This window comes from Kogia breviceps, chromosome 19, assembly GCF_026419965.1.
Source record: "Kogia breviceps isolate mKogBre1 chromosome 19, mKogBre1 haplotype 1, whole genome shotgun sequence".
Taxonomy (NCBI): domain Eukaryota; kingdom Metazoa; phylum Chordata; class Mammalia; order Artiodactyla; family Physeteridae; genus Kogia; species Kogia breviceps.
Window position 1 is genome coordinate 7997059 of NC_081328.1, and position 24256 is coordinate 8021314.

Here is a 24256-nt window from a genome sequence, read left to right on the forward strand (position 1 = left end):
TGGGTTACGATATAATACTGCATTTAAAAAATATAGATGCAGAGAGATGCGAGAAGATATTGCACTTTGGAAATTAAAAAGGTAATCAACATCCATCTTTATTTAAGGATAAAGAGTAATAGAAAAAAATAAATATAACAAAAAACTTTTTTTCCCCCAAAAGGAGGACACAGGAAAACTTCCAGAAAGTAAAACAAGAAGACGAAGTGGGGAGGTGTCCAAGGGAACCTCAGTTTTATGTCTAGTGTTTTAATATTTTTTGAGGAGAATGCAATCATAATATTTGCGTAATTAGGACACTGAATGTGGGTGGCAATCCATGTACAACTCCTCATATGCAGTAGGTACCTGGTAGTTTCCCTTCCCTCCAGAGATTGGCAGGAAGCCCCGAGCCTTCCAGTTTGGAGGGTAGAGCCAGAGGTCACAGGGTTTGAGTAGCTGATTGTGAGGGAGGCTAGCCCCTTGGTCCCCACTCCATGCAGCCCGCCCGGGGGCATGCGTCACCTCCTAGTTAGAAGGCCTTTGCTGTACATGCTGTGTTGAGGGACACACAAAGTCTCTGAAATTAATTACTAGTTTGGTCAAGTTTGACTCATGTGGATGGAGCAAGTTGATGAGTCAGTGGGGCAATGACCCAGCTCCCTTCCACCCCAACTTTGAAGTCAGTTGTTAGAAGAGGAAAAAGCAATAAAAGAAAACCTCTATTAAACCTTTATTAAAGGTCTCTGCCACTCCGCCTACGTCAGAATCATTGGAGGTGCCTGTTAGAAGTGAACTTGGGCCCCCTCGCACATCTTTTGAATGAGCGTTGGGAGTGGAGCCTGGAAATCTGGCTACCGACCCCCAGAAGCAGGTAAATGTAGAAGCTATGAGCTCAGTTATGCAAATATATTACTTTATTTTTCTTTAGTTCAATTTACCTCTATTTTGGGTCTCCATTCTAGCTGCTTGCAGAAAACATTCTTAGTCATTTCCAGGTGAACTCACCTGGTCTCCCCACCCCACCTCTTCTCCCACCTCCACCACTGATGTAAGTGTGGGGGGTTCCCTAGCACCACACCATAGGTGGGGTGGGTGGGGAGGGCTGCTCGGGGAGGGCTGCTTGGTGAGTGTCCTCTCTGGGGGATAAACCCTCCTGGGTCCCCGCCTCCATGGGCCCATGTGCTCTCATTTCTGTTCTGCTGCTGCCCCCAGGATCCAAGAGCAATAGCAATGTGCCAGCTTTCCAAGCCACACCCCATGGCCTTGGCTCCCCCAGTGTATTCTGGGTTCCGTCCTTTCCACGTCCCCTGGACTTGGCCGTTGGGGAGTAAGGATCACTCTTACACCCGTGTCTATCATCGTGTCTGGTCCTCCACTAGCTTCTCCCCTGCTAGCCTAGGGTGTCGGGGCAGGGTGTGGGTGGGCAGCGCTGCCTGTTTGTACCTCCTTCCAACCTTGCCTGTCTGAGACCCAGACCCTGAGGCTTTTGAACTCAAAAGCCTGGAATTTGGCGTCTTTCTTCTCTGGCTAGAAAGTAAAGTAATCTCAGGGCCAAAAAAGCAAGAGCTAGTCTCCCACAGCATCATCTGAGACCATCAGGGAAGCGGCTCTTTTCTTCCTTCTCACATAGGCTGAGCCACGCAGACGTTCTGTGTCAGTGCCCAAGGACCAGGGAAGTGGCGGCTCCCGGGAGGGGAAGGGAGCTGAGCGCATCTCATCTTAGACCTGCTGGGTCCCCACACCCAACACACACTCCCACCTCACTCACCTCCCGCTGACAGCTGGGAAATGACACCTCTAGTGACAGAGCCAGTCCCAGGCTTCTGCTGGGGCGGGGTGGGGTGCTGCATGGGAGAGGCTGTCACACCCAGAGGCCCTGGGAAGCCTGGGTGGGGGAGGGAAGAAGCTAGCTCCTGTTTGTCTCAGAGACCAAGGCCACCAGCCTCCCCTGCCCCCCTTCCAGGGACACAGTGAGCACCCCTGCACTAGGTCTCCTTCTTCACTCTTGAGGCTGGTCCTGACCCATCCCACCGGACAGGCAGCTCACCTGTTCCCATCTTCCCCTGCCTCAGGGGGCCAGCCCTTCTGGGAAGGAGTGGGGTGGGTGTGTCAGCTGCTGCGCCAGTTTAGAGGACCCGAACAGAGAACAGAGACCAGTCAGGGACGGCAGGGGTAGTGGATTATCTCCTACCGCGTCCCAGATCAAGCCATTTAACACATATACATGTAGCCTCTACATATGTAGTATATTTTGGGTCCAGAGCCCGGACAGGAGCTGTTAGGCTGACACCCATGAGGTTAATCCGCACGTACAGTAGTACCAAGTACCTGGGTACCGCAGGTGCCGTCCCTGCCTACTTACTGTCCTTCCGCCTAAAGGAAAACCCAAACAACAAAAAAGCAAAAGTCCTGTCCTTTCACCCAGGCCCTGTGCCTGGGATCAGAGGTTGAGTCCTCCTGCTGCTGCCAGGGCAGCTGCCCCCACTCTGGGACGGAGTTAGGTTTAGGCCAGTCTGCAGCCACCACCTGAAGCAGCCCCACGGGGTCAGCCCCGTGCCCTCCTCCCGGCGCCCTAAGCTTGCCCCACCTCAGCCAGGCCTCTCCTGCCAAGGACCCCTGGTCTGAACCTCAGCTGTGAGGATCGTGTTGCTATCCCCCCTACTCAGCTGTCAGGGGCCTCAGACCTCCCTTGAGATATCCACCTGCGGGGCAAGGGGTTGGGGACCAACTGCCACCACTTCAACTCAGCAGCGGGGTCCCAGCTATCCGCATGGCCCGGGAACCTGCACTTGCCCCTTCTGATTTCCCCCCGCCCGCCCATTCCACATGCTGAAGGCGGGTCAACAGGCGTTGGGACCTGGGGGCAGGCCGAGACCTGGGGCTGGGTGGGGTGCGGACCGGTTGATGGGTTTCACGGAGGAGGAGGAGGACGTGTTTGGGGCTGAAGGGTGCCGTAAGGGCCAGGAGGCGGGGGCACGGGGACGACGGGGAGGGCTGTGGTCAGACCGGGTGGGCCAGCTGTTGGTGTGGGGAAGCCGGGCCGCTAGGCTCCGGGCTCCCGGGCGATGAGGGAGTGGCTGGGGCTCCGCGGCGCCAGACCAGCTGCCCAGCCAGCCTCGATCTCCGCTCTCCGCGCCCCGCCCCCGCGGCCCGGCTGCCGACTAGAGGCCCGCCGCGCCCCGCCCCCGCCCGCAGTGCCCGGATGTGAGTGACGTGCGGCCGCCATCTTTCTGTCCCGGGCAGCCAGCGCCAGTCGGAGCCAGCGCGAGCCGCCGCCGCCGCCATCGCTGCCGCTGCCAAGTCCTCCGCCCGCTGCCCCCGCCATGTGAGTTGGCGCCCGCGCCCGCACCAGGTGGCCCGCGCCGGCCGCCGCCCTTGGGCCGAGGCCCGGGGAGGGCCCGGGGTTCGACTCGCGCCCCCCGCGCGCCCCGCATCCCGAGACCAGGCCGGCGCCAGTGACTGCGCGCAGGCAGCCGGAGGGCCCCGCGTCCCCGGCTGGCCGCGCGGGCCCTGGCCGCGGGAGGGAGCGGACCCGGCGTGCGCCCGCCCCGCCCCTGTCATCGCTGCCGCCTGTCGTTTCGGGTCCACCCTTATTTGACAGGCGGGGAAACTGAGGCCCGGGGAGGAGGGGGCCTCACTCAAGGTCACGCAACAACTCGCCCGCGGGGCCGGACGGAGTCCGGGGTTCCCATCGGGTGGCTTTCATCCCCGGAAGGAGAAAGGGAGGGACGGATGGATGGACAGGCGGATGGGCGGGGCCCTGGCTGCGGGGCCAAGGGCTCCAGGCCTTGGGGCTTGATCCGTCCCTGCCCTTCAGGTCGGCCACCGCTGCCACCGCCCCCCCTGCCGCCCCGGCTGGGGAGGGAGGCCCCCCTGCACCACCTCCAAACCTCACCAGTAACAGGAGACTGCAGCAGACCCAGGCCCAGGTGGATGAGGTGAGTTGCGGGGAGGGGTGGGTGTCAGAGGCCAGTGGGAAAGACCCTGAGGGTTGGGAAACAAGTGTGCGGGCCCATCTTGGGTTGGGAGTGATGGTAGTTCATGTTTATGAGTTTGGGGACAAAAATATGCTATGCCCGGTCCTTGTCAGCATGCAGTTGGGAGGGCCGTGGGATGTCAGTCAGCCTTGCTAGGCTGGGGTGTTTCACCCTGGGCGGATGTGCTCTGGTGACTGGCAGGCTGCTTGAGGCTCGGTAAATAGAGGGTGCTGCTGTGATATCTGAGATGTCTGGCTACCAGCATGCCCCTGATGCGAGCTCTTTGGCGCATCTGCGGCTGTGCTAGGCATGTTCTGTGTATGTCCTTGTCATGTTAGCCAGGCAGCATCGGGGTGCGTGTTCCATATGTGGGCTCATGGTGGAGGAGTGCCCTTTGCGATGGGCCTTGGCACACTCCCCCTGCCTTGCGGGCCCTCCCCCAGGTGGTGGACATCATGAGGGTGAACGTGGACAAGGTCCTGGAGCGGGACCAGAAGCTGTCGGAGCTGGACGACCGTGCAGACGCACTCCAAGCAGGGGCCTCCCAGTTTGAAACAAGTGCAGCCAAGCTCAAGCGCAAATACTGGTGGAAAAACCTCAAGGTAAGGGTGGAGGCAGGCGGGAGGGCAGGTAGGAGGAATGGTGGGTGAACGGGAGTATCAAGGGCTGTCTCACTGACCCTCCCCTTTCGCCCCCAGATGATGATCATCTTGGGAGTGATTTGCGCCATCATCCTCATTATCATCATCGGTGAGTAGGGTGGGAGTGGCCAGGGCCCTTTCTTGAAGAGGTTTCCCCTGTGATTTCTGGGTTTTGAAGGTCATTAACCTAGTTTATACTAGTCAGCAGAAAGCACATATAGCTGCCAATAGAAGTTCTGATTCATCTACAACCCCAAACCTTGAAGCTGTTTAGCTTGCTCTTTGCCTGATTCTGGGCAATTTCTGTTAAGATTTTTGGAAACGGGAAAGCTAATGGATCCCCACTGCTCCCTTGAGGACCCTTTGGTCCTGGGAGCCCAGTCTGGGAACCCTGGAATTGGGGAGTGGGAGAGCAGCAAAGATGCAGGGGCTTGAGAAACAGCTAGGAAGCCAACCACCCCACTGTCTGAGAGCTGTGGTCTCAGAGGCCCAGAGGATTAGGGATCTGTGGCCCCAAAGCCATACTGTGGAGTTGAAGAGACCTTGGAACCAACCTGTCGAGCCTGTTTGTGTTACAGATGGAGAACCTGAGGCCAGGAGGGGAAGGGATGTCTACCAGCTGGGAGGTGGGGAAGATGGGAGCAGGGCTGGGCTGACACACTGCTTTCTCTCTCTCTTCTCCCTTCTCCCTCTTCTTCCTTCTCTTTCCCTCTCCACAGTTTACTTCAGCTCTTAAACCCCTGAGGAGCCTGCCCTGCCCAGAGAAGGGCCTCTCCCCCCCACCCCCAGCTGCTCCTCCACCTCTCAGCCATATCTTCCAGCCCCACCTCCCCGGATCCATGTGTGTGTGTCGTGTGTGTGCCCCCTTGTAAATAGCCAGCTGTTATTTATACATATATAATATTATATATATTTGGTCTGTTTGTAGTTTTATTACTAGAAGATTTTTTCCGGTTGTCCTTAACACCCCTTCCTGAGGTTCTCATCACCTCCTTTTTCTCTTTCCCTCCTTCCCTTTCCCTTTCCTCCTGACCAGCCCCAAGTCCCCTTCATTTGCATCTGCTATGCAGTCCCCTCTTCCTCTCCTTCCCCTGGATTTAGCTGATCCTTCCTCCCGCCCTGGACTTTACCTCCACCCCCCTGCAAGACATACAAAAAGCAACTGTCCAGGCCTCCCTAGGTGCATCTTTGCATCATTGGGAGGCTCTGAGACTGGTCCCTTATGGTCCTAAGAATCCCAAGGTCTTCTGGGAGCTTCCAGCATGTTAATTAGCATCCATTTGCCTACTGACATCCCTTTTGGTCCCCCCCCCCCATTTTCTCTTCTGTTCAGTCTTTCAACCTGTGTTTCTTTTTTACTGAGGAGTTAGTCCCTGTTGGTCCTTGTATCACACTTTCATTTGCATGACATTACTTGCAGGTGGTGGGGAGCCTGGGCTTTTGGGAAGCCAGGCTGTTCTCGCCCCCAGGATCGCCCCCTCCTAGCCCCCTTAGTCCAGTTTGCCTCCCCTACCCCGATTTTCCAAACCTCTTGTCCCTCCTTTCCCTCCCCTCAGCTGGTGTGTAAGTGTCTTGGAGTTCAGTGTGTTATGATGGACCAATAATTCTGCCACTTGGAGTCTCTCCCCACGTTCCTGCTCCCCAGTTTCCGTGTGGGGTGCTCAGTTGACATTCCCATGGGGTCTCCCTCCCTCCCATCTGCCTGATCTGCCTCCTCCTCCTCCCACCAGGAGAGTTGGGGGTTGGCCACAATCTGATCTCTCTTGGGAGAGGTGGCTGCCAGTTTGTCAGGGTGGTCATCACTGCCTTGGGGAGGATGGGGCAGGGCAAAGAATCCCCCCAGTTCCTTCCTGAAATCTCTGGCCCCACCCTTGCTGGGGGCTGGACTGAAATCCCTCCTCCCTCATTGGGGGGTGTTGCCCCGTCACTGCCCAGCTCCTCTGACTGCCCCCTTGAACTCAGGCTGGGGGTACTGGTCACTGCCAATGTGTGCATGGGACGCGCTGCAAGATGGGGATTCTTGCCCCTCTCCGGGTCTCCTCCTTAGATGAAATGATGAAGGAAGGGTCTAATGTCTTTTTAAATGGCACAATTTTAGGGGTCTGAGGGTGCAGTCCCTTAACCTGCCACTGGAGGGCACCCCCTAAACTCTTTCTTCCCCCCACAGTCGAGGTTCCTGTGTGGAGGGGGAGCAGGGAGATCGAAGCTGTGGTGTGAAAGGGTAGGGAGAGATGCTGGGGGTGAGGGTGCTGTGTTCTGGACCCCCCATATTATCCCAGTATCCCCTGCCCCCCTTCCCTCACCCCATGCCCCCAATTCTGTGGCGCATCCAGATTGTGAAAATGTACAATAAATGTGTAATGAGTAACCTGGTGGTGTTCTAAGATCTTTTAACCAGTGGGAAGCGTATTGGATCTGCAGGTGTAACAGGAAGGTTGAGAAGATACATCTGGAAGGGACGGCTTTGCCAAGGGACCTGACCTTGGGCAGGGCAAAGGCAAAGTGTGATTCCCCAAGTGGCCACGAGGGAGCACCAGGAGTTGATAATGGGAAGTGTTCATGATCCCAGTGTCTCTTGGTCCGTGAACCCTAAGGTCTGGGCTTCCCAGCTTTCCACACCACCCCCCCACCCCCACCCCCGCCCACCTTTCTCCCTTCCCTGCGGGCATGCTGCTGCTGTTTATTGGATCCCTTTCTACTTGATTTAAGTCTCAAATGCTCTGCAGTCTATTTACTCCTAGGCCTGAAGTAGATGGACAGCTGTGAAACATCTCTCATTATGCCTAGCATGGTGCTAACATCCAGAAGGCGTTAGTAAATACTTACTGAACAAGACAGCTCAGGGAGATCCATCTGAGTGTGGAGCCGGCTGTAGATGGCCTGCTGCCCCTGCACTCAGTGTTGGCCGACTGGGGGCTCTAGACCCCAAACTGAACTCCTTTAACCTCCAGCTCCATAACGCCCTTGATGTGGCACCCTAGCATCCCTGCCCACAGGCACTTTTAACAGTGGGTGCGAGTGCTAGGTGAGTTCTGGAGGGCCCACTTTTCTGGGCTGCAGCATGAGGATTCAGCAGCCTAGGAAACCTAGTGTTAACTGAACTTCTAGGCTCCTAAGAACTACCGGGAATGCTTTTAAAAATAGATTTTTCAAGGCTTCCCTGGTGGCGCCAGTGGTTGAGAGTCTGCCTGCCGATGCAGGGGACGCGGGTTCGTGCCCCGGCCCGGGAAGATCCCACATGCCGCTGAGCCTGTGCGTCCAGATCCTGTGCTCCACAACAGTGAGAGGCCCGCCCACGTACCGCAAAAAAAAAAAAAAAAAAAAAAAAAAAGATTTTCAGGGGCTTCCCTGTTGGCGCAGTGGTTGAGAATCCGCCTGCCAATTCAGGGGACACGGGTTCGAGCCCTGGTCTGGGAGGACCCCACATGCCGCGGAGCAACTGAGCCCGTGAGCCACAACTATTGAGCCTGGGCGTCTGGAGCCTGTGCTCCGCAACAAGAGAGGCCGCGCGACGCCCGCGCACCGCGATGAAGAGTGGCCCCTGCTTGCCGCAACTAGAGAAAGCCCTTGCGCAGAGACGAAGACCCAACATAGCCAAAAATAAATTAAAGAAATAAATATAAAGAGTTTAAAAATAGATTTTCAGGCCCCTTCCCCGGAGATTGATTCAGCAGTTGTAAGGGACCCAGGTGATTCTTATCATTAGTTATACAGTCATGATAATGTTCACTTGTTGAGGGCTTACTATTTTCAAGACAGTGCTCAGGGCCTTTTTGTGCTTCATCTACTGAGTTCTTCACATGTTCAGGGTTCCCGCAGGCCTTAGGACCCACTTTTATCGTATCAGGGACCTGGGTTCAAATCTTGACCCCACTAGAGACTAGCGTGTTAATCCGGATACATTATGTAACCTCTCTGGATCTCAGTCTCATTTATGAGACAATGGGAAGTAGATCAGCCGCCTCCTCCGAGCCGCCTCCTCCGAGAAGCGCATGGCCTGGCCCACAGAAAATATAATCTGGGAGGTGGCTATCATCTTCATCGTTACCACGCGGCACTGAGACCTGAAAACCGCTTCACCGTAATGCCAGCAGCTTCCAGCTTCAGGGAGCTTCAGGAAACCAGGTCCGCAGTTCCAGCGCGGGGGCGCTCTTGTCACGCGCCTGACAGCTCACAAAGCACCCCCAACCAAAGCCACCACCAATCACATCTGCGCCTGCGCAGACTCGGCCGTCCTGGATTAGCGTGTCGTCAAGGAAAATCCCCAGCTTCTAGGTAAACAAGTTGCCGCGTGAGATCGTCCGCACGTGTCCTCTACAGCTCCGGGACCTCTCAGCCTATCAGAAAATTTGGAGGACTGGACTGGCGTCTGCGTCACCGACCTAGGCAGGTCGGGGGACGCTGCCATAGCCAATAAGAACTTCGGAGGTGGATGTGGGCGTGGCTTTCGGTCAGCTTCCAATCAACGTGCTAGGGTGGCCCCTCCCACACGTGGATCTGTCAGTGCTGCTTGGCAAAATGACCAATGAGAAGATGAGGGAGGCGGGCGGCGCCTATGGTGTCCGTGCGGGGGCTGGGCGGCCGCACGCGGCGCGGGGCATGGGTCGGCGCTCTTCGGCCAATAAGCTTGAGGGGCGTGGCATCCTGGTCGGCGGGCGGGCCTGGAGAAGCGAATCCAAGTCTCCTTGATGCTACTTGGGAAGAAATTGGACGGCGTGCGCGCTGAGCGGTAAGTGCTCAGGCGTGGAGGGTGAGGAGCGGCGGTCGGTATGGTTTTTTCCGCGGTGGTTCTGTAAGGAGGGGTGTTAATGCATTGCCGTGAGGGGGATGTTGCAAATGCGTGAGCACCGCGGTGGAAGCTCTGATGGTTGCGGGGGAATAGAGGCTGTGAACTCAGCTCTAGAGAGAGGGGAGCGGGGGTCCTGACATCAAATCCCTCAACGCCTAGCGTCCTTGTACCCCTGACTGCCACGGGGAGGGGCTCAGAAGCCAGCGAACTGAGGGAGCTGAGAACCCTACTCCCAGGGAGGTACGGGACAGGACCCCTGAGAGCCGGTGGGAGACGTTCCAGTGCGTGACTGCTGTTTGGGTAGGTGCCTTAAGCACTTAAAATAGGCAGGGGTTCTGAGGCTGGAGAGAGGTCCTGGTAGGGCAGTTGAGAGGGTACCAAAGGGGATACGGTGATTTGAAAAAGGGTGGGGTGATGATTTGTGTGACCCTGAGCTAGTCACATCAGGGCTCTGGATGTCTTTCTCATGTGTAAAGGGGAGGGGTTGGGACTCGGAGCCATCTTTGGGAGTAAACGTGGGGTAGCAACTGTCGAATCCTGAGAGGGAGGATGGGCTTGTGCAGATTGGCTGTACACGTGTCTTCCTGAGTCCCTGGAGGTGAGGAGGCACCAACAGGGTGCTCTGGTATTTGTCTGTACAAGCAACCCGCCTGTTGTAAAGTGACCTGCGGTAAGGTGGAAGAGTGAGGAAGTGGGGTTCCTAGGAAATCACTGGGGCTGGTGGCTGCTAGGGTGATCTCAAGGACTTTGTGAGCATGTGAAAACTGGGACTGTGATGATTTGAAGTGTGTGGAGAGTGCAAACTGAATGTGCCAGGGTAGAGGAGAGATTGGATGGAGGCTGTGTTTTAGGCACCAAACTTAGAATTGTCTGAGTGTTTGAGAGGCCCAGGTTCCCAGAGCTGGTAACACCTCACAGGTTCCTGAAGGGTAAGAAACCAGAATGACAAGCCACTATCAGAGCTCAGATTTGAACCCTGGGTCCCATTTGTTAAGAGCCTGAGAACTGATTATGAGGCATTTTAGACGAGTTTGGTAACTTCTGAGCCTTAGTTGGTCCTTGTGGAATGGGGATAATGATACCCATCTCACAGGATTGTTCTGAAGCTTAAATAAGATAATGTATGTAAAGTGCTCAGCGCAATCAATGCCTGGGTCATGTTTTTAATTTTTTTTTTTTAGGTAAAAAAAATTGCTATAGGGTGACAAAAGAACCAGTGACAGGGTGTAAGATTTATGTGAATGCTGTGGTTGGGAACTATTCTCACATTCTTAAGTTTTTTTTGCAAATTTTGGTGACCCCCGCCCCATTTCCCTCTTCCTGGTTCTTGTCTTGAGGCACCAGCCCCAAACCTTCATTCCTCCCTTTTATCCCTCTCCCAAGATCCAGGCCCCCGGCTGGGCCACTTGCTCTTTCCCAGTTCGAGTTCCTCATCCTAGACCCATTCTCCTCCCTGTCCCTCCTCCCAGTCTCTGCTACCATAGTAACAAGAGATTCAGGCTCTGAAGGGGGCCTCAGGGAAGGAGCAAAGGTCTCTTGCAGAACCTGGCCTCCAACTTCCCCGCCCTGGCTTTGGGATCGGGCCAGCAGATGTGTACAGTCTGGGAGAGGGGGAAAGCCAATGCCAGGAGCTGTAGGAGCAAGCCAAGGGGAGGGCGGATGCGAGTCTGGAGAAGAGAGCCAGGCGTGGGGGCGGGGGAGGAGGGACCCCTTCCTCCTAATCCTCTCTCCAGGAATCCCTGGCTTTGGGACAGGACGGCTGTCGTTGGGTTGGGGGGAGGCGCCCAGGCTGGGTGCATGTCCTGGGCTACCAGCCAAAAGAACATGATGTTCCCAAGTTCGCTGGCCGCCGCGCTCTCGGGCTGGCCGCCTCCCAAACCGCTGCCTCTCCAGCCTCCCTGCCCCACATTCCCCGGCTGCCTTGCCCCGCCCCCTTCCTCCGCTTTGACGTCACCGCCGCCTCCCGCCCCCTCTCCTCCATTGACGGCAGCAGGGTCTGGGTTACTGTGGGGACCGTGAGGCAGGATCCTGATTAGGGCCTTGAGAGCTGCTGGAGCGTTGGACCCTTTTGTCTACGCAAAAGAAAAATATGGAGGTGGCGGTGGAGAGCAGGGATTGTCTGTGTCGGGGGAGATCACATCTAGAGCCCTAAGGAGTGCTGAGGAAGAAGAAAAAGGATGTTTCCAGAGAAGAGGTGTCTGAAAAGGAGACAAGGGACTGGGCCACAGTATATGAGTTGGGGGGACATTTTCAAGGAGAGAAGACTGAGAATCCAGGTTCCTGAATCCTTTATTTCCTGTGTTTTCTTGCTTTGGTTTTTCTGGGTTATTCTGTAAGCTTTTCCACAGAGCTCTGACCCTGCCCACCCCCCACCCCCCCATGGGGAACACAATTGTTAAGGAAAGCTTAGGCCACGTGACAGTGAGGGGTGTGCACCCACGCTGATTACCTCAGCATCAGCCTCTTCACTTGCCACCCACGTTTCCAGGGAGCCCTGAGAGGAACTACACATCAGTCTTGGATGGAGGGGGTCTGTGTAACTGCAGCTCTTTGCGGCCCAAGCTGGCACTTTATCCCCCAAATTAGGACTCAGTGTTCTGCTTCTTGCCTCTTAAAAAAAAATTATAATTTCCAGCTCCTTCTCTATCACTGAGGGCCCTCCCCCTCCCCTAGTTCTACTTACAAAGTCACCATGTTTATGATCACCTACTGTGTGTCAGGTTCTCTCCTGGGGGCTGCGGAATACAGTTAAGGAGACAGATGATGAGGCCCTTGGCTTTCTCTTCTCCTTGCTGTGGGGACCAGAAGACCTTGCCACCCCACCTTTCTCTAAGGCCTCTTCTCTCAGCCACCCCTTTGTTCCCCTGCAGCCCTGGCTGCCTGGGCCCTACTTTTGGTGCAGCCGTTAACTGTGGGTGGCTGCATCCTCAGGAGAGAAGAAGCACTAGTCACCACGTAGGTTGCCCGATGACCTTTTCTCTGATTGGCCATGGAAACACCTGCCATTGTTTCCCTTCACAGCTCCTGTTAGCTCTGGCTGCCCCTTCTATTGTTTGCATCCTTCCCCCTACTCCACCCCCTCCTCAGCTGTGGACCCTCAATTACCCTCCTCCTAGCTGTCCACAGGACTTGAAGTGTCAGAGGAAGGGATCGGGTAAAATGGCTTTATTGTGATGACAAGGCTGGGGAGGGGAACCTAGGAAAGGCCAAGCTGGGTTTTCTGTCCATCTCCTCCCAGGGACCAGCCGTCTCATCCAGTTTGGCCCACCTCCTAAGGTCTGCATTCTTTCTGCCCACCCCTGGCAAGGCCAGGGTGTCCCGTTGTGCAAGGCTGGTCAGTTCAGGAAGTAAGAGTTCTCTTAAATACCTACTGTGGCCCGGTATTTTTGCTGAAGAGGTACAGCTTACCTCCTCCCCTCCCTTCCCCTCCCCTCCCTTCCATTATTTACTGTACAAGGCGTCCCGCGCCCATTGGCTGGGCTGTGGTGTCTGGGGCCCTTCAGCCTAGCGCCAGCACCCAGATCCACGTGCGCCCGTGTGTGTGACACAGCCCTGACCTCAGTGGGGGCCAGTAGCCAATCAGGCGCCGGGACGAGATCCCCAGCCAATTGGGGGCGGGGCCTGCGGCTCCGCCGGCAGGAGGCCAATGAGGGGCAGCTCCTGGCGTTATGCAACCCGCCTCCTGGCCCCGCGGAGCTTGCACTCGGCTGCGGGCTGCAACGGCGGCGGGCAGGCGGCCGGAGGGCGCTCGCGCGGCCAGGTAAGCATCTCCGCGGCTACCCCAGGGGCCGGTCTTCGGCCCGGAGCCGGACTGCCGCCACTTCCAGCCTGATGGGCCGCTTTTGGCCCGGGCGCTCAGACGGCACACCAAAAATCCGCCTTCCTTGCCGTTGTCCACCCCCTCCCTGTCCCCGGGGACCTAGGTATTCCTCACAATCCTGCACTGAGCGTCCGCACTCCTGACCTGCCTACCTTACTTCCAGCTTTGCTCCCAGCTGCCCCGGCCCCACACCTGACCCTCATCAGGCATGCCCCCTGCTGCCTTTGTCACTCGGGGGTCCCCGGTTTTGCCCCAGCACCAGGACCCCTTCGGGCTTTCCGCGCTTCCCGCGCTCCCTCCTCCAGTCCCTGGCCTCGCGCCGGCTGTGATGTCAGCCCGGTTCAAACTGGAACATCTTGTTCCCGGTGCTAGTTCCTGCTGTTGGCCACAGCCTTCCCTTTTCTCCTGAAGCTCAGAAAATGCTCTGAGGTTGGGGGTGTGGTTGGAGGGAGAGTAAGGGAACAGCCGTGTCTGCTGGCCTTTGTCCGTCCCTTGGTCAGAGCAGAGTGTGTCTGCTTCGGATGGGTGTGGGGGGGAGGTGGCGGTGGTGGCGAGTGTATAGAAAAGTAGTGGACCGAAGAGAGAGGATTCCTGGGTTCCTGACAGTGGCAGGCCTCGGTCCTGGGGGTAGGGAGAAGGTGCAGGGGCCAGAGGAGGAAAGGCTGTGTTGTCTTCACCAGAATGATTGGGATCCTGGCGAGCGCCAGTCTAGGGGCTTTTGCGCGGAGGGCGGTGGTAGTTGTGTTTTACCCTGGGGAACAAGGCCAGGCTCTGAAAACCCCGATGGCTGCCCCTCTTCCTACGGCTACTCGGCTCTCCGGGGACTGGGGATCTATTAGAGGTGGGCGACCTCTGGTCGCGCTTGCGAGTGCGGGAGTGTATCGTTCCCCCGCTTCCGCCGAGAAACGGGGGAGGGGTCGCCCCCCCCACGCCCTCTTGCGGGCCCTCCAGCAACCGCTGAGCTCAGCCGCTGACGTCGGTTTCCCTGGCGACCGCAGTGGCGGCGGAAGCGCGTGGTGGGGCCGCGCACGTCCGCGCGCATGTGCGGCGGAGGTGGCACCGCCCCCGGATAAAATTAGCCCGGAGGCCTAAATATAGAAGGCGGCGGGCTCGCCCCCTGCTCCGAGGCCTTGGAGTTCCAGGCGGAGTGGGGGCCTGCTGGGAATTTGGGGATGGGAAGTATCCAGGCTGTGGCTCACAGCTGAAGTTCTTTCTAGTCGACCACTTAGGTATGACCTCCCCCGGCCACGCTGGCAGGGGATGTGGGGGAAGGACCACGAGAGGCCCCTTTCCACTTGCAGCCCCCCGACCCCCCCAGCCCCGGCTCCGTACGCAGACAGGAAACAGAAATTGCTTAGGCTCCATATTGGAAGCCTGGGTCTCAGGAGCGTGGGGGCCTGAAAGGGAGGGTCTGAATGAAACCGGCAGGTGTTGTGAATTTACAGCCCAGGTTTTTCTCCTTCCTGGTCTCTCTTTTCAGGCGCTGGCTGTGATCAAACTTCTCAGCTCTCTGAGGCTTGAGTTTCCCACGTCACTCCCCTGGCCAGGCCTCCCGGCCCCCTCGTGCCTCTCTGGTGGCCTCTCCGCCTTCCCTGTTCTCCTGCCCTCCCCATGGCCCAGACATGAGTGGCCCCCTCGAAGGGGCTGATGGGGGAGGGGACCCCAGGACGGGGGAATCCTTTTGTCCTGGAGGGGCTCCATCCCCAGGGCCTCCACAGCATCGACCTTGTCCTGGCCCCAGCCTGGCTGATGACACGGATGCCAACAGCAATGGCTCCAGCGGCAATGAGTCCAATGGACCGGAGTCCAGGGGTGCATCTCAGCGGAGCTCACATAGCTCCTCCTCCGGCAATGGCAAGGACTCGGCCCTGCTGGACACCACTGAAAGCAGCAAGAGGTGTGTTTGGATGGGTTGCAGGTGCTAGGAGTGGTCTTTTGAGCAGACTGAGGTGGGAGACAGGCCTGTGCTGCTGGCCACTTTCTCCTCATCTTGGGTCTGTTGCTTCTCCCCTAGCACAAACTCTCAGAGCCCATCCCCACCCAGCAGTTCCATTGCCTACAGTCTCCTGAGTGCCAGCTCAGAGCAGGACAACCCATCTACCAGTGGCTGCAGGTTCGTGGGGTGAGGGCTGGGGGAGAGGGCTGGGGGCCACACTCTGGGGCTAATACCTGTACCCGCTCCCTCCCTGTGGGCCCTGCAGCAGTGAACAGTCAGCTCGGGCAAGGACCCAGAAAGAACTCATGACGGCGCTGCGGGAGCTCAAGCTTCGGCTGCCACCAGCGCGCAAGGGCAAGGGCCGCTCTGGGACCCTGGCCACGCTGCAGTACGCACTGGCCTGTGTCAAGCAGGTGCAAGGTAAGTGGTGCTTCCTGGGAGGGCAGTGGTCAGGTCCTGGGCTACTACCATGGGGGCAGTGTCCTCACTAAGTGTGCTGCTGCCCACACCCTGCAGCCAACCAGGAATACTACCAGCAGTGGAGCCTGGAGGAGGGCGAGCCTTGTGCCATGGACATGTCCACCTACACTCTGGAGGAACTGGAGCACATCACATCTGAGTACACGCTTCGCAACCAGGTCAGCGCAGCCCAGCCTCTGTATCCCGACGCACCCCCAGCCCCACTCCCACAGCTCCTGAACCTGCTCTTGTCTTTGCTTTCTCGCCTAGGATACCTTCTCCGTGGCTGTCTCCTTCCTGACAGGCCGCATCGTCTACATTTCTGAGCAGGCAGGTATCCTGCTGCGCTGCAAGCAGGATGTGTTCCGCGGTGCCCGCTTCTCAGAGCTCCTGGCTCCCCAGGATGTGGGCGTCTTCTATGGTTCCACTGCCCCATCTCGCCTGCCCACCTGGGGCACGGGGGCCTCGGCAGGTGAGGTCCCCAAGTGCTTCGGGGGAGGGATGAGCAGTTCCAGGAAGCACCTGCCATGAGGGGCCAGGGGCCCCAGGCTTTTCCTTGCTGGGTTCTTCTCAGCCCAGGGAGGGGATGGGGAGCTGTGCTCACTGCCCTCCTGCTCTGTCTCAGGTTCAGGCCTCAAGGACTTCACCCAGGAGAAGTCTGTCTTCTGCCGTATCAGGTAGGCAGGGGACGTGGGAGCAGACCCCTTGCGCCTCCCACACCCCCTGTCTTTCTCTGCTGTGTGGCCCATGACCTTGAGGTGGGGGGTGTGTGGCTCTTCACTGACAGTCCCTAATGCCTCTTTCTCTTCCTTGCTAGAGGGGGTCCTGACCGAGATCCAGGGCCTCGGTACCAGCCATTCCGCCTAACCCCATATGTGACCAAGATCCGCGTCTCTGATGGGGCCCCTGCACAGCCGTGCTGCCTGCTGATCGCAGAGCGCATCCACTCTGGTTATGAAGGTAGGCGGGCCAGGGGCCGGGCCTGGTTGGAGTAGGACGAAGGGGGCCTTCTCTAGGCTGGGGGTGAGGCAGGACAGGAGTGGGGAAGACAAGTTTTGGAACACAGGAGGTATTGTTAGAATGAGGGTTTGAACGCCGCTTTAGAGATAGGATTGGATGAGAGCTCTAAGCTAGGAGAAGGCAAAGCAGAGTACCTTGGTTTTCAGTTTTATTTTTGGCATGGGGCACAAAGATTGTCCAGACCATCTTTGTAGGTTAGAGGGCCCCGGGCAGAGCTGTGGAGAGAATTGTCTGCCAGCCAGCCTGGGCCTGAGGCAGCATGGAGGGCTGAGGAGCTAGACCATTCTGGATGCAATCCAATGGCCACGCTTTCTGTGCTTCAGCTCCCCGGATTCCCCCTGACAAGAGGATCTTCACGACGAGGCACACGCCCAGCTGCCTCTTCCAGGATGTGGATGAAAGGTGAGGTCGGGACCTGGAGGAAAAGGAGGTGTCCGGAGCCGAGGCTTTGGCCATTCTGATGCCTCCTGTCATTTCAGGGCCGCCCCGTTGCTGGGCTACCTCCCCCAAGACCTCCTGGGGGCCCCAGTGCTCCTTTTCCTGCATCCCGAGGACCGACCCCTCATGCTGGCCATCCACAAGAAGAGTGAGTTCCTTTCATCCTGCACTTCCTTCCGGCTGTCTCCAGGGCTTCCTAACGGCTGCCCTTGTGGTTTTGTGTCTTTCAGCGCCTTGGTCTCTTGGATTTCTGGGGGTGGGGGGGGCTCCACCGGGGGGGGATCCACCACCACCTTACTTAGCTCTCCTTCCCACTGACCCGCACCTCATTTCCTACCCCCTTCAGTCCTGCAGCTGGCTGGCCAGCCCTTTGACCACTCCCCTATCCGTTTCTGCGCCCGGAATGGGGAGTACGTCACCATGGACACCAGCTGGGCTGGCTTCGTGCACCCCTGGAGCCGCAAGGTGGCCTTCGTGCTGGGCCGCCACAAAGTACGCACGTAAGTGGGTGGTGCCCTGGAGGGCTGGCCAGCGTGCAGGGGGCAGGGCTCGCTCATCCTTCCCCCCCCGCAGGGCGCCCCTGAATGAAGACGTGTTCACTCCCCCGGTCCCCAGCCCCGCTTTCTCCCTGGACCCTGATATCCAGGAGCTTTCTGAGCAGATCCACCGGCTGCTGTTACAGGTGAGAGTGGAGGGGAGGGGCCTTGGGAATGAGAAGGGGGTGCGGAACAGGGCCATGGACATCTGACCTGTCGCTCTCCCTGCCTCAGCCTGTGCACAGCCCCAGCCCCCCGGGGTTCTGTGGAGTTGGCCCGGTGACTTCTCCAGGTCCTCTCCTCAGCCCTGGCTCCTCCAGTGCCAGCAACGGGGGTGACGCCGAGGGACCTGGGCCCCCTGCGCCGGTGAGTGACTCTCTGCCACTTCACCCCTTTAGTCCCCCGTCCCCTTGTTCTCAGAGGCAGCACTGCCAAGCCCAGAGGAGCCTCGTCCACCTCCTTTTCTTTCTCGTTCTGCTCTCACTGTGCTCTCCGCGCCCCCCCACTGGGGCCTTTTTCTTGGGCTACACCCTGGGCGCCCCAGGCTGGCCACCCACCCCCCCCAATGCTGCCCACTGCCCTGCCCCACAGGTGACCTTCCAGCAGATCTGTAAGGATGTGCACCTGGTGAAGCATCAGGGGCAGCAGCTTTTCATTGAGTCCCGGGCCCGGCCTCTGCCCCGGCCCCGCGTCCCTGGTGAGTTGGTGAGGGTGTGGGTAAGGGGTGAGGCCTGGGGCGGGGCGGGTCCCATGACCCTCAGCCCAACCTAGAGGAGCTTTTCTTTCCTCGGCCCAGCTACAGGCCCATTCAAGGCCAAGACCCTTCCTTGCCAATCCGCAGACCCAGAGTTGGAGGTGGCACCTCCTCCAATCCAGGCCCCACTAGCCTTGGCTCCTGAGGAGGCTGAGCGGAAAGAAGCCTCCAGTTGCTCCTACCAGCAGATCAACTGCCTGGACAGCATCCTCAGGTAAGGCCATCCTGGCCCCTTCTCCTGCTTGGGCCCTGGCCCCGCCCGCCCCGGGCGCTGCCCTCATGTCCTCTGGTGCTTCCTCAGGTACCTGGAGAGCTGCAACCTCCCCAGCACGACCAAGCGCAAATGTACCTCCTCCTCCTCCTGCACCACCTCTTCGGCCTCCGACGAGGACAGGCAGCGGGCGGGCGCGGTCTCTGTGGGGACCGAGAAAGGTGAAGAGCCAGGCCACCCTGTCCTCTGTTCCTGCGTCTGCATTTCTGTCTTTGGGACCCCACCTCACTATGTCCCGTCCCCCCGCCAGCCTCCAGATTTCCACGTGCCTCTCTCTCCCCACCCCCACTGGGGTTTCCTCTCCAGCCTCCCAGAGGGGCGGTAACTGGCACCATCTCTCCGTACAGATCCATCGGCAGTGCTGTCTGGGGAGGGGGCCGCCCCTCTGAAGGAGCCGGTGGTGGGAGGAGACGCCCTGAGCCCGCTCGCCCTGGCCAATAAGGCGGAGAGCGTGGTGTCCGTCACCAGTCAGTGTAGCTTCAGCTCCACTATCGTCCATGTGGGAGACAAGAAGCCCCCGGAATCGGGTACGGGCGTGGCTGAGGGGGGCAGTGCCCGGGCTCCATCTGGTCCCCAAGCCAGCGTCGTCCCCTGTCATCCCCCCGCCCCCCCCCCCACCCTCCGGTTCCTGATGTCTCGAGAGCAGGAGGCCCCTGTCTTAGCTCAGGGCTACCGCTTCTTGCTCTCCACCCACCCGCCCACCTCTGCCGCCCTGTCTGTCCCTCATCTTGCTTCCTGTGTTCTCACCGTCAGTTCACACACACAGTCTGGGGTGTAGTTCAACCTGAGGTGCTCCCCACAGAGGGTCTGAGGCAGGGACTGTTGAAAAGCCCTGAAGGGTCTTCGGGCATTGGCCTGGAAACCGAGTGAGGGAAGGCTGAGGGGTGGCTTCCCTTCCAAGGAAAGTCACGGGGCTGTCATCCTAGGGTAGTGCCACTGGCGGGCACTGAGTATCCTTTCTTACCCTGGGACGGCTTTACACGGGGAAGAAGGCCCAGAGCCGGTTCTCGGTGGGGAGGTGGCCAAGAGATGCAGGGGAGGCCCAGGCTCGGCCGCGGCGCAGAGGCCAGGGCTTTGGCTAAGCTGCTGGACGTGGAGGGTGCCACGTGGTGTGGGCATGCTAACGCTTACGGTGATTCTGACCTTTCCCCTGTCTCGTCTTCCTCAGACATCATCATGATGGAGGACCTGCCTGGCCTGCCTCCCGGCCCAGCTCCCAGCCCAGCCCCCAGCCCCACGGTGGCCCCTGACCCAGCCACAGGTGCCTACCGGCCGGTGGGCCTGACCAAAGCTGTGCTGTCTCTGCACACCCAGAAGGAGGAGCAGGCCTTCCTCAGCCGTTTCCGCGACCTCGGCAGGCTGCGTGGACTCGACGGCTCCTCCACGGCCCCCTCGGCCCCCGGTAAGCCGGGTAGCCCCCTGGCATGTCCCTGAGCCTGCCTGCGGCCCGGTCTGGAACCACACCGTCGGGGGAGGGGTGCTTGAGGGAGGCCCTTGGGCTCCAGGGACCCAGGCTGCTGCCACCTCCACCACCAGGGCCCTGACTAGGGACGGCCCTGCGCTAGCTCCTCCCCAGCGGGCGGGGGTGCAGGCTGCTGCCAGAGGAGGGCAGCACTGAGACAGGCAGGCAGAGGCGCTGTGCCCAGGTAAGCCAGTCCAGGCCCCGTCTGGGGGCAGGGGCAGGGGCAGGAAGCGAGCTCACTCGGGGCTCAGCTGCCGCTGACTGGGGAGATCACTCTGGACCCGCAGGGAGAACTGGGACGGCTTCAGGTGGGGCCAGGGCTTCAAGGGCAGATGGCAGCCCTCCGGGTGCCTGAGGGAGGCCTCCTGTAGGTGGGCACAGGGCTCGGGACTGGGCTTTCCCGCCCACCTTGGCTCCATCGTGAGCCACGCGGAGCACAGCCCCACTGGCAGGAGGGTCGCCCCGGCTGGCAGTGCCTGCTGGAGTTTGGTGGCTGGACCGGAGCCACCTGCCCACTCGTCCACGACCTCGCCCGCCTCCTGTCCGCCAGCAGGCCTTGGTCTTCTGCCTCGTGTAACCCCTCCTCCCCCGGCCGCTTTGTCAGTGAATCCCGAGTCGCTGTGACTCTTCCCTGAAGGTCCCCCCACCTCCCCAGAGTCCCCTCTGTTACGTGTGGGCCAGGGAGGCAGACTCTCTGGGGCCTTCGCCTACCCTCTCCCTGGTCCGAGTGGCGGGGCAGCCGGCCGGGGTGGCAGGGGGCGCTAACCCCCAGGTCGAGGGCCTTGCTCACCCTAGTCTCTCCCCTCAGGCTGCCGCCACGGCCCCGCAGCCCCTGGCCGCCGCCACCACTGCCGATCCAAAGCCAAGCGCTCCCGCCAGCACCCGACCCCTCACGCCGAAGCCCCCTGCCACGTCTCCCACCCGTCGCCTGTGCCATCCTCTACCCCCTGGCCCCCACCGCCAGCCACGCCGCCCTTCCCGGCTGTGGTCCAGCCCTGCCCCCTCCCCGCGTTCTCCCCCAGAGGCGGCCCCCAGCCTCTCCCTCCTGCACCCACCCCTGTGTCTCCCGCAGCTTTCCCTGCCCCGCTGGTGACCCCAGTGGTGGCCTTGGTGCTCCCGAACTATCTCTTCCCTGCCCCACCCACCTACCCCTGTGGGGCACCCCAGACCCCCGCCTCCCACTCCCCCTCTCCGCCCCTGCCCCTGCCGCCCCCCAGCCCTCCCTGCCGCCCCGACTCTCCGCTCTTCAACAACTCGAGATGCAGCTCCCCGCTCCAGCTAAACCTGCTGCAGCTTGAGGAGCCCCCCCGGGTCGAGGGGAGTAGTGCTGGGTGCCCCCCTCCCAGTGAGCAGACTGCCGCCCCAGCGACCAGACCGGTGAGCGCCGAGGCCCACCCCCATCCTCTGACGGCCCCCACGCGGCCCTCTCCCCTGCTCCTCCCCTCGCGCCGCCTCCTGCCCCCACCCACCTGGCGTCCCCAGAGGGTGGTGTCGTGGGGTGGGAGGCCCCAGCTGCATTTCTGAATGAGGCAGAAATCAGCTGCCTCATCTGTGAAGTGGGGACAGGCCTGTCTGTCTGACAGGTGGCGAGGACACCCCAGTAACTTCTGAGTGCATCTGCCGCTTGGAAAGGGTCCAGCGTCACAGCACTACTCTTCTCCAGCTCTCGTCACTCAGCCTGGGCCCACTGTCATGGAGTGGGAAGAGGCCACTTGGGTTGGGTGTGCCCCCAGACAGAGGCAGCAGTTGAAGGGAAGCCTAGGTGCTTATCCCTTAATCCCTCCCCTCCCCGCCCCTCCCCTCTCCTCCCCCCCCCGCCCCTCCCCTCTCCTCCCCCAGGTGGAGATAACCGAGTCCTCCAACCAGGATGCGCTGTCGGGCTCCAGCGACCTGCTGGAGTTGCTGCTGCAGGAGGACTCGCGCTCTGGCACGGGCTCTGCTGCCTCGGGCTCTCTGGGCTCTGGCTTGGGCTCTGGGTCTGGTTCAGGCTCCCATGAGGGGAGCAGCACCTCAGCCAGCATCACGCGTGAGTGCCCCGCCTCCCACAACACCTCCCGGGGTTGGACAGTGTCTGGGGGGTTGGGAGGCCAGGCCCCACTTTGGCCGAGCAGCCTGGGCCCCTGCCCTGCTTCCTAAGGCCAGTGGGCATGAGCAAGGCCGGGTGGAGCGCTGGTCGGCCTGACTCTGTGGGTTGCCCGCCCCTCACTCTACAGGCAGCAGTCAGAGCAGCCACACGAGCAAGTACTTCGGCAGCATCGATTCTTCCGAGGCTGAGGCTGGGGCTGCCCGTGCCAGGGCTGAGCCCGGGGACCAGGTCATTAAGTACGTGCTCCAGGATCCCATCTGGCTGCTCATGGCCAATGCTGACCAGCATGTCATGATGACCTATCAGGTGCCCTCCAGGTGAGGACTTTCAGGGACCTCCTCTGCCTCTCTTTCAGAGGAGTGGGGAGGCTGGCGGCCCACCCTCACTCTGCAGCTAACTTGGGGTTTTCTTTCTGGGCCCGGCTCTGCCCTGGGGCTTTCCTGTTCTGCCCCCCGCCCCTTGGAGCCCCATCATTAGTCAGGCTGAGGGCAGCTTTCCTGGTCTTGGAAGGCCTGAATTCCCAGGGCCCCGGTTCAGGGAAGGAGCATGAGGCAGTGAGTGGCGAGCTGGGGAGTTGAGGTAAAGGAAAAGTGCCAGCCTCGTGGGCGCTGGCCCCAGCTCCCATCCTCTGCCTCCTGAACCCCTTCCCGGAGCAGGGACATGGCCTCTGTGCTGAAGCAGGACCGGGAGCGGCTCCGGGCTATGCAGAAGCAGCAGCCTCGTTTCTCAGAGGACCAGCGGAGGGAACTGGGTGCTGTGCACTCCTGGGTCCGGAAGGGTCAACTGCCTCGGGCCCTTGATGTGATGGTGAGAAGAGAAGTCTGGGCCAGGAGGGAGAAGAAAGAATTGAGCTCAAGTTGGAAGGGTAGAGGCTAAGGGCTGATCCCCTCATTGCTTCTTGGATCATTAATTCTGAAGGATGTTAATTCCGTTAAGTTTGCTGCTGGGTTATTTAGTGTTAAACCACGTGTGTTTTTGTAGACCTTTTCTCAGCCAATCTTATGCTAATGTTGTTGTGACTGTCCCATAGTGGGGTCTGGATACAGGGTACAAAGCATTTTCCAATCTTGTTAACCCCATGTGCATCCTTGTGGATTAATGTTACTGGGGCATACGTGTTGGGAAGTACTCTCGAGTTGGGGAACAAGGGGAGCTGGGGTGGCAGGTGAGCGGTGAGAACTCTGCCTGACTCACTCATATCCTTTCTTACTCCCAGGCCTGTGTGGACTGCGGTAGCAGCACCCGAGACCCTGGCCACCCTGATGACCCACTCTTCTCAGAAATGGATGGACTGGGGCTGGAGCCCATGGAGGAGGGTGGAGGCGAGGGGGGTGGCGGTGGTGGTGAGGGTGAGGGCAGTGATGAGGCCCAGGCCCAAGCTGGGGCCACGGTCTCAAGCTCTCAGGACCCGGCCATGGAGGAGGAGGAACAAGGTGGGAGCTCATCCAGTCCAGCCTTACCTGCCGCAGAAAATGGCACCAGCTAGACTACATTGGGGGCCACCTCCGGGAATGCATGAGAAGCTTCCTTCTCCCATGTCCCAACTCGCAGCACTCAGATGTGGCTGGACCAACCAATAGAAAACTGTTCGGCTTCTCCCGCTGTAGGGGGTGTGGGACCTCCCAGCCGTCAGCAGCCCAGGATTCAGGGGCTGCCTCTGGCCTCTTAGAGAACAGCGGGTGGCGCTCTTCAGCCCAGCCCAGAGAAGGCGCTCCTCCCATCCCTGCGGAGGAGTCGTTCCCTCCCCTGGACAGAGTTGCTGACAAGCTGCTGAAGTGGTTCTCCAAGCCCCAGCTGAGCCGGAGTCCCTGTCCCTGAGGGTTGGGGGCTGCGTTTATTTATTGGGGGAGCCAGCCCTCTGAGGCCCAGGCAGGACCCAGTGGTCCAGACCCCTAGCTGCTCCGGGGTGGGGGAGGTTGGTGGACCGTGGAGTCCCTGGTGCTGCCCCTCAGGTGGGACCCAGGTGTTCTCAGCTGTACCCTCTACCGATGACATTTGTGTTTTTGATATTGTGTCTGTTATTTTTTAACATAAAAAGAAAAAAAATACCAGGACTTTGTGGAATGAACTTTGGGGGTTGGGTTA

General features: G+C 59.5%; 2 protein-coding genes across 10 annotated transcripts; both read left to right on the top strand.

Moving 5' to 3' along the window:
- Window positions 1-726: 726 nt before the first annotated feature.
- On the top strand, window positions 727-6968 carry VAMP2 (vesicle associated membrane protein 2). Its single transcript, XM_059047538.2, has 5 exons — window positions 727-3307; window positions 3800-3920; window positions 4403-4561; window positions 4658-4709; window positions 5320-6968. Coding segments are annotated over exons 1-5 (351 nt in total). The 5' UTR covers window positions 727-3305; the 3' UTR covers window positions 5337-6968.
- A 2184-nt stretch (window positions 6969-9152) lies between these two features.
- PER1 (period circadian regulator 1) lies at window positions 9153-24219 on the top strand. Of its 9 annotated transcripts, none has more exons than XM_059047492.2 (23): window positions 9153-9329; window positions 14690-15106; window positions 15224-15322; window positions 15411-15565; window positions 15662-15783; window positions 15875-16076; window positions 16230-16281; window positions 16422-16564; window positions 16948-17026; window positions 17104-17210; window positions 17409-17562; window positions 17636-17744; window positions 17833-17964; window positions 18190-18295; window positions 18395-18566; window positions 18654-18784; window positions 18971-19150; window positions 19792-20025; window positions 20894-21462; window positions 21925-22111; window positions 22299-22488; window positions 22828-22978; window positions 23388-24219. In XM_059047492.2, the coding sequence occupies exons 2-23, from the start codon at window positions 14832-14834 to the stop codon at window positions 23655-23657; spliced, it is 3819 nt and encodes a 1272-aa protein (XP_058903475.1). In that variant the 5' UTR covers window positions 9153-9329; window positions 14690-14831; the 3' UTR covers window positions 23658-24219. The 9 variants fall into 9 exon arrangements, with proteins under 9 accessions (XP_058903475.1, XP_066878053.1, XP_066878055.1 ...); XM_067021952.1 differs by having other exon boundaries at window positions 9231-9329; window positions 18440-18566; XM_067021950.1 differs by lacking the exon at window positions 9153-9329 and adding an exon at window positions 10020-10059.
- The last annotated feature ends 37 nt before the right edge of the window (window positions 24220-24256 follow it).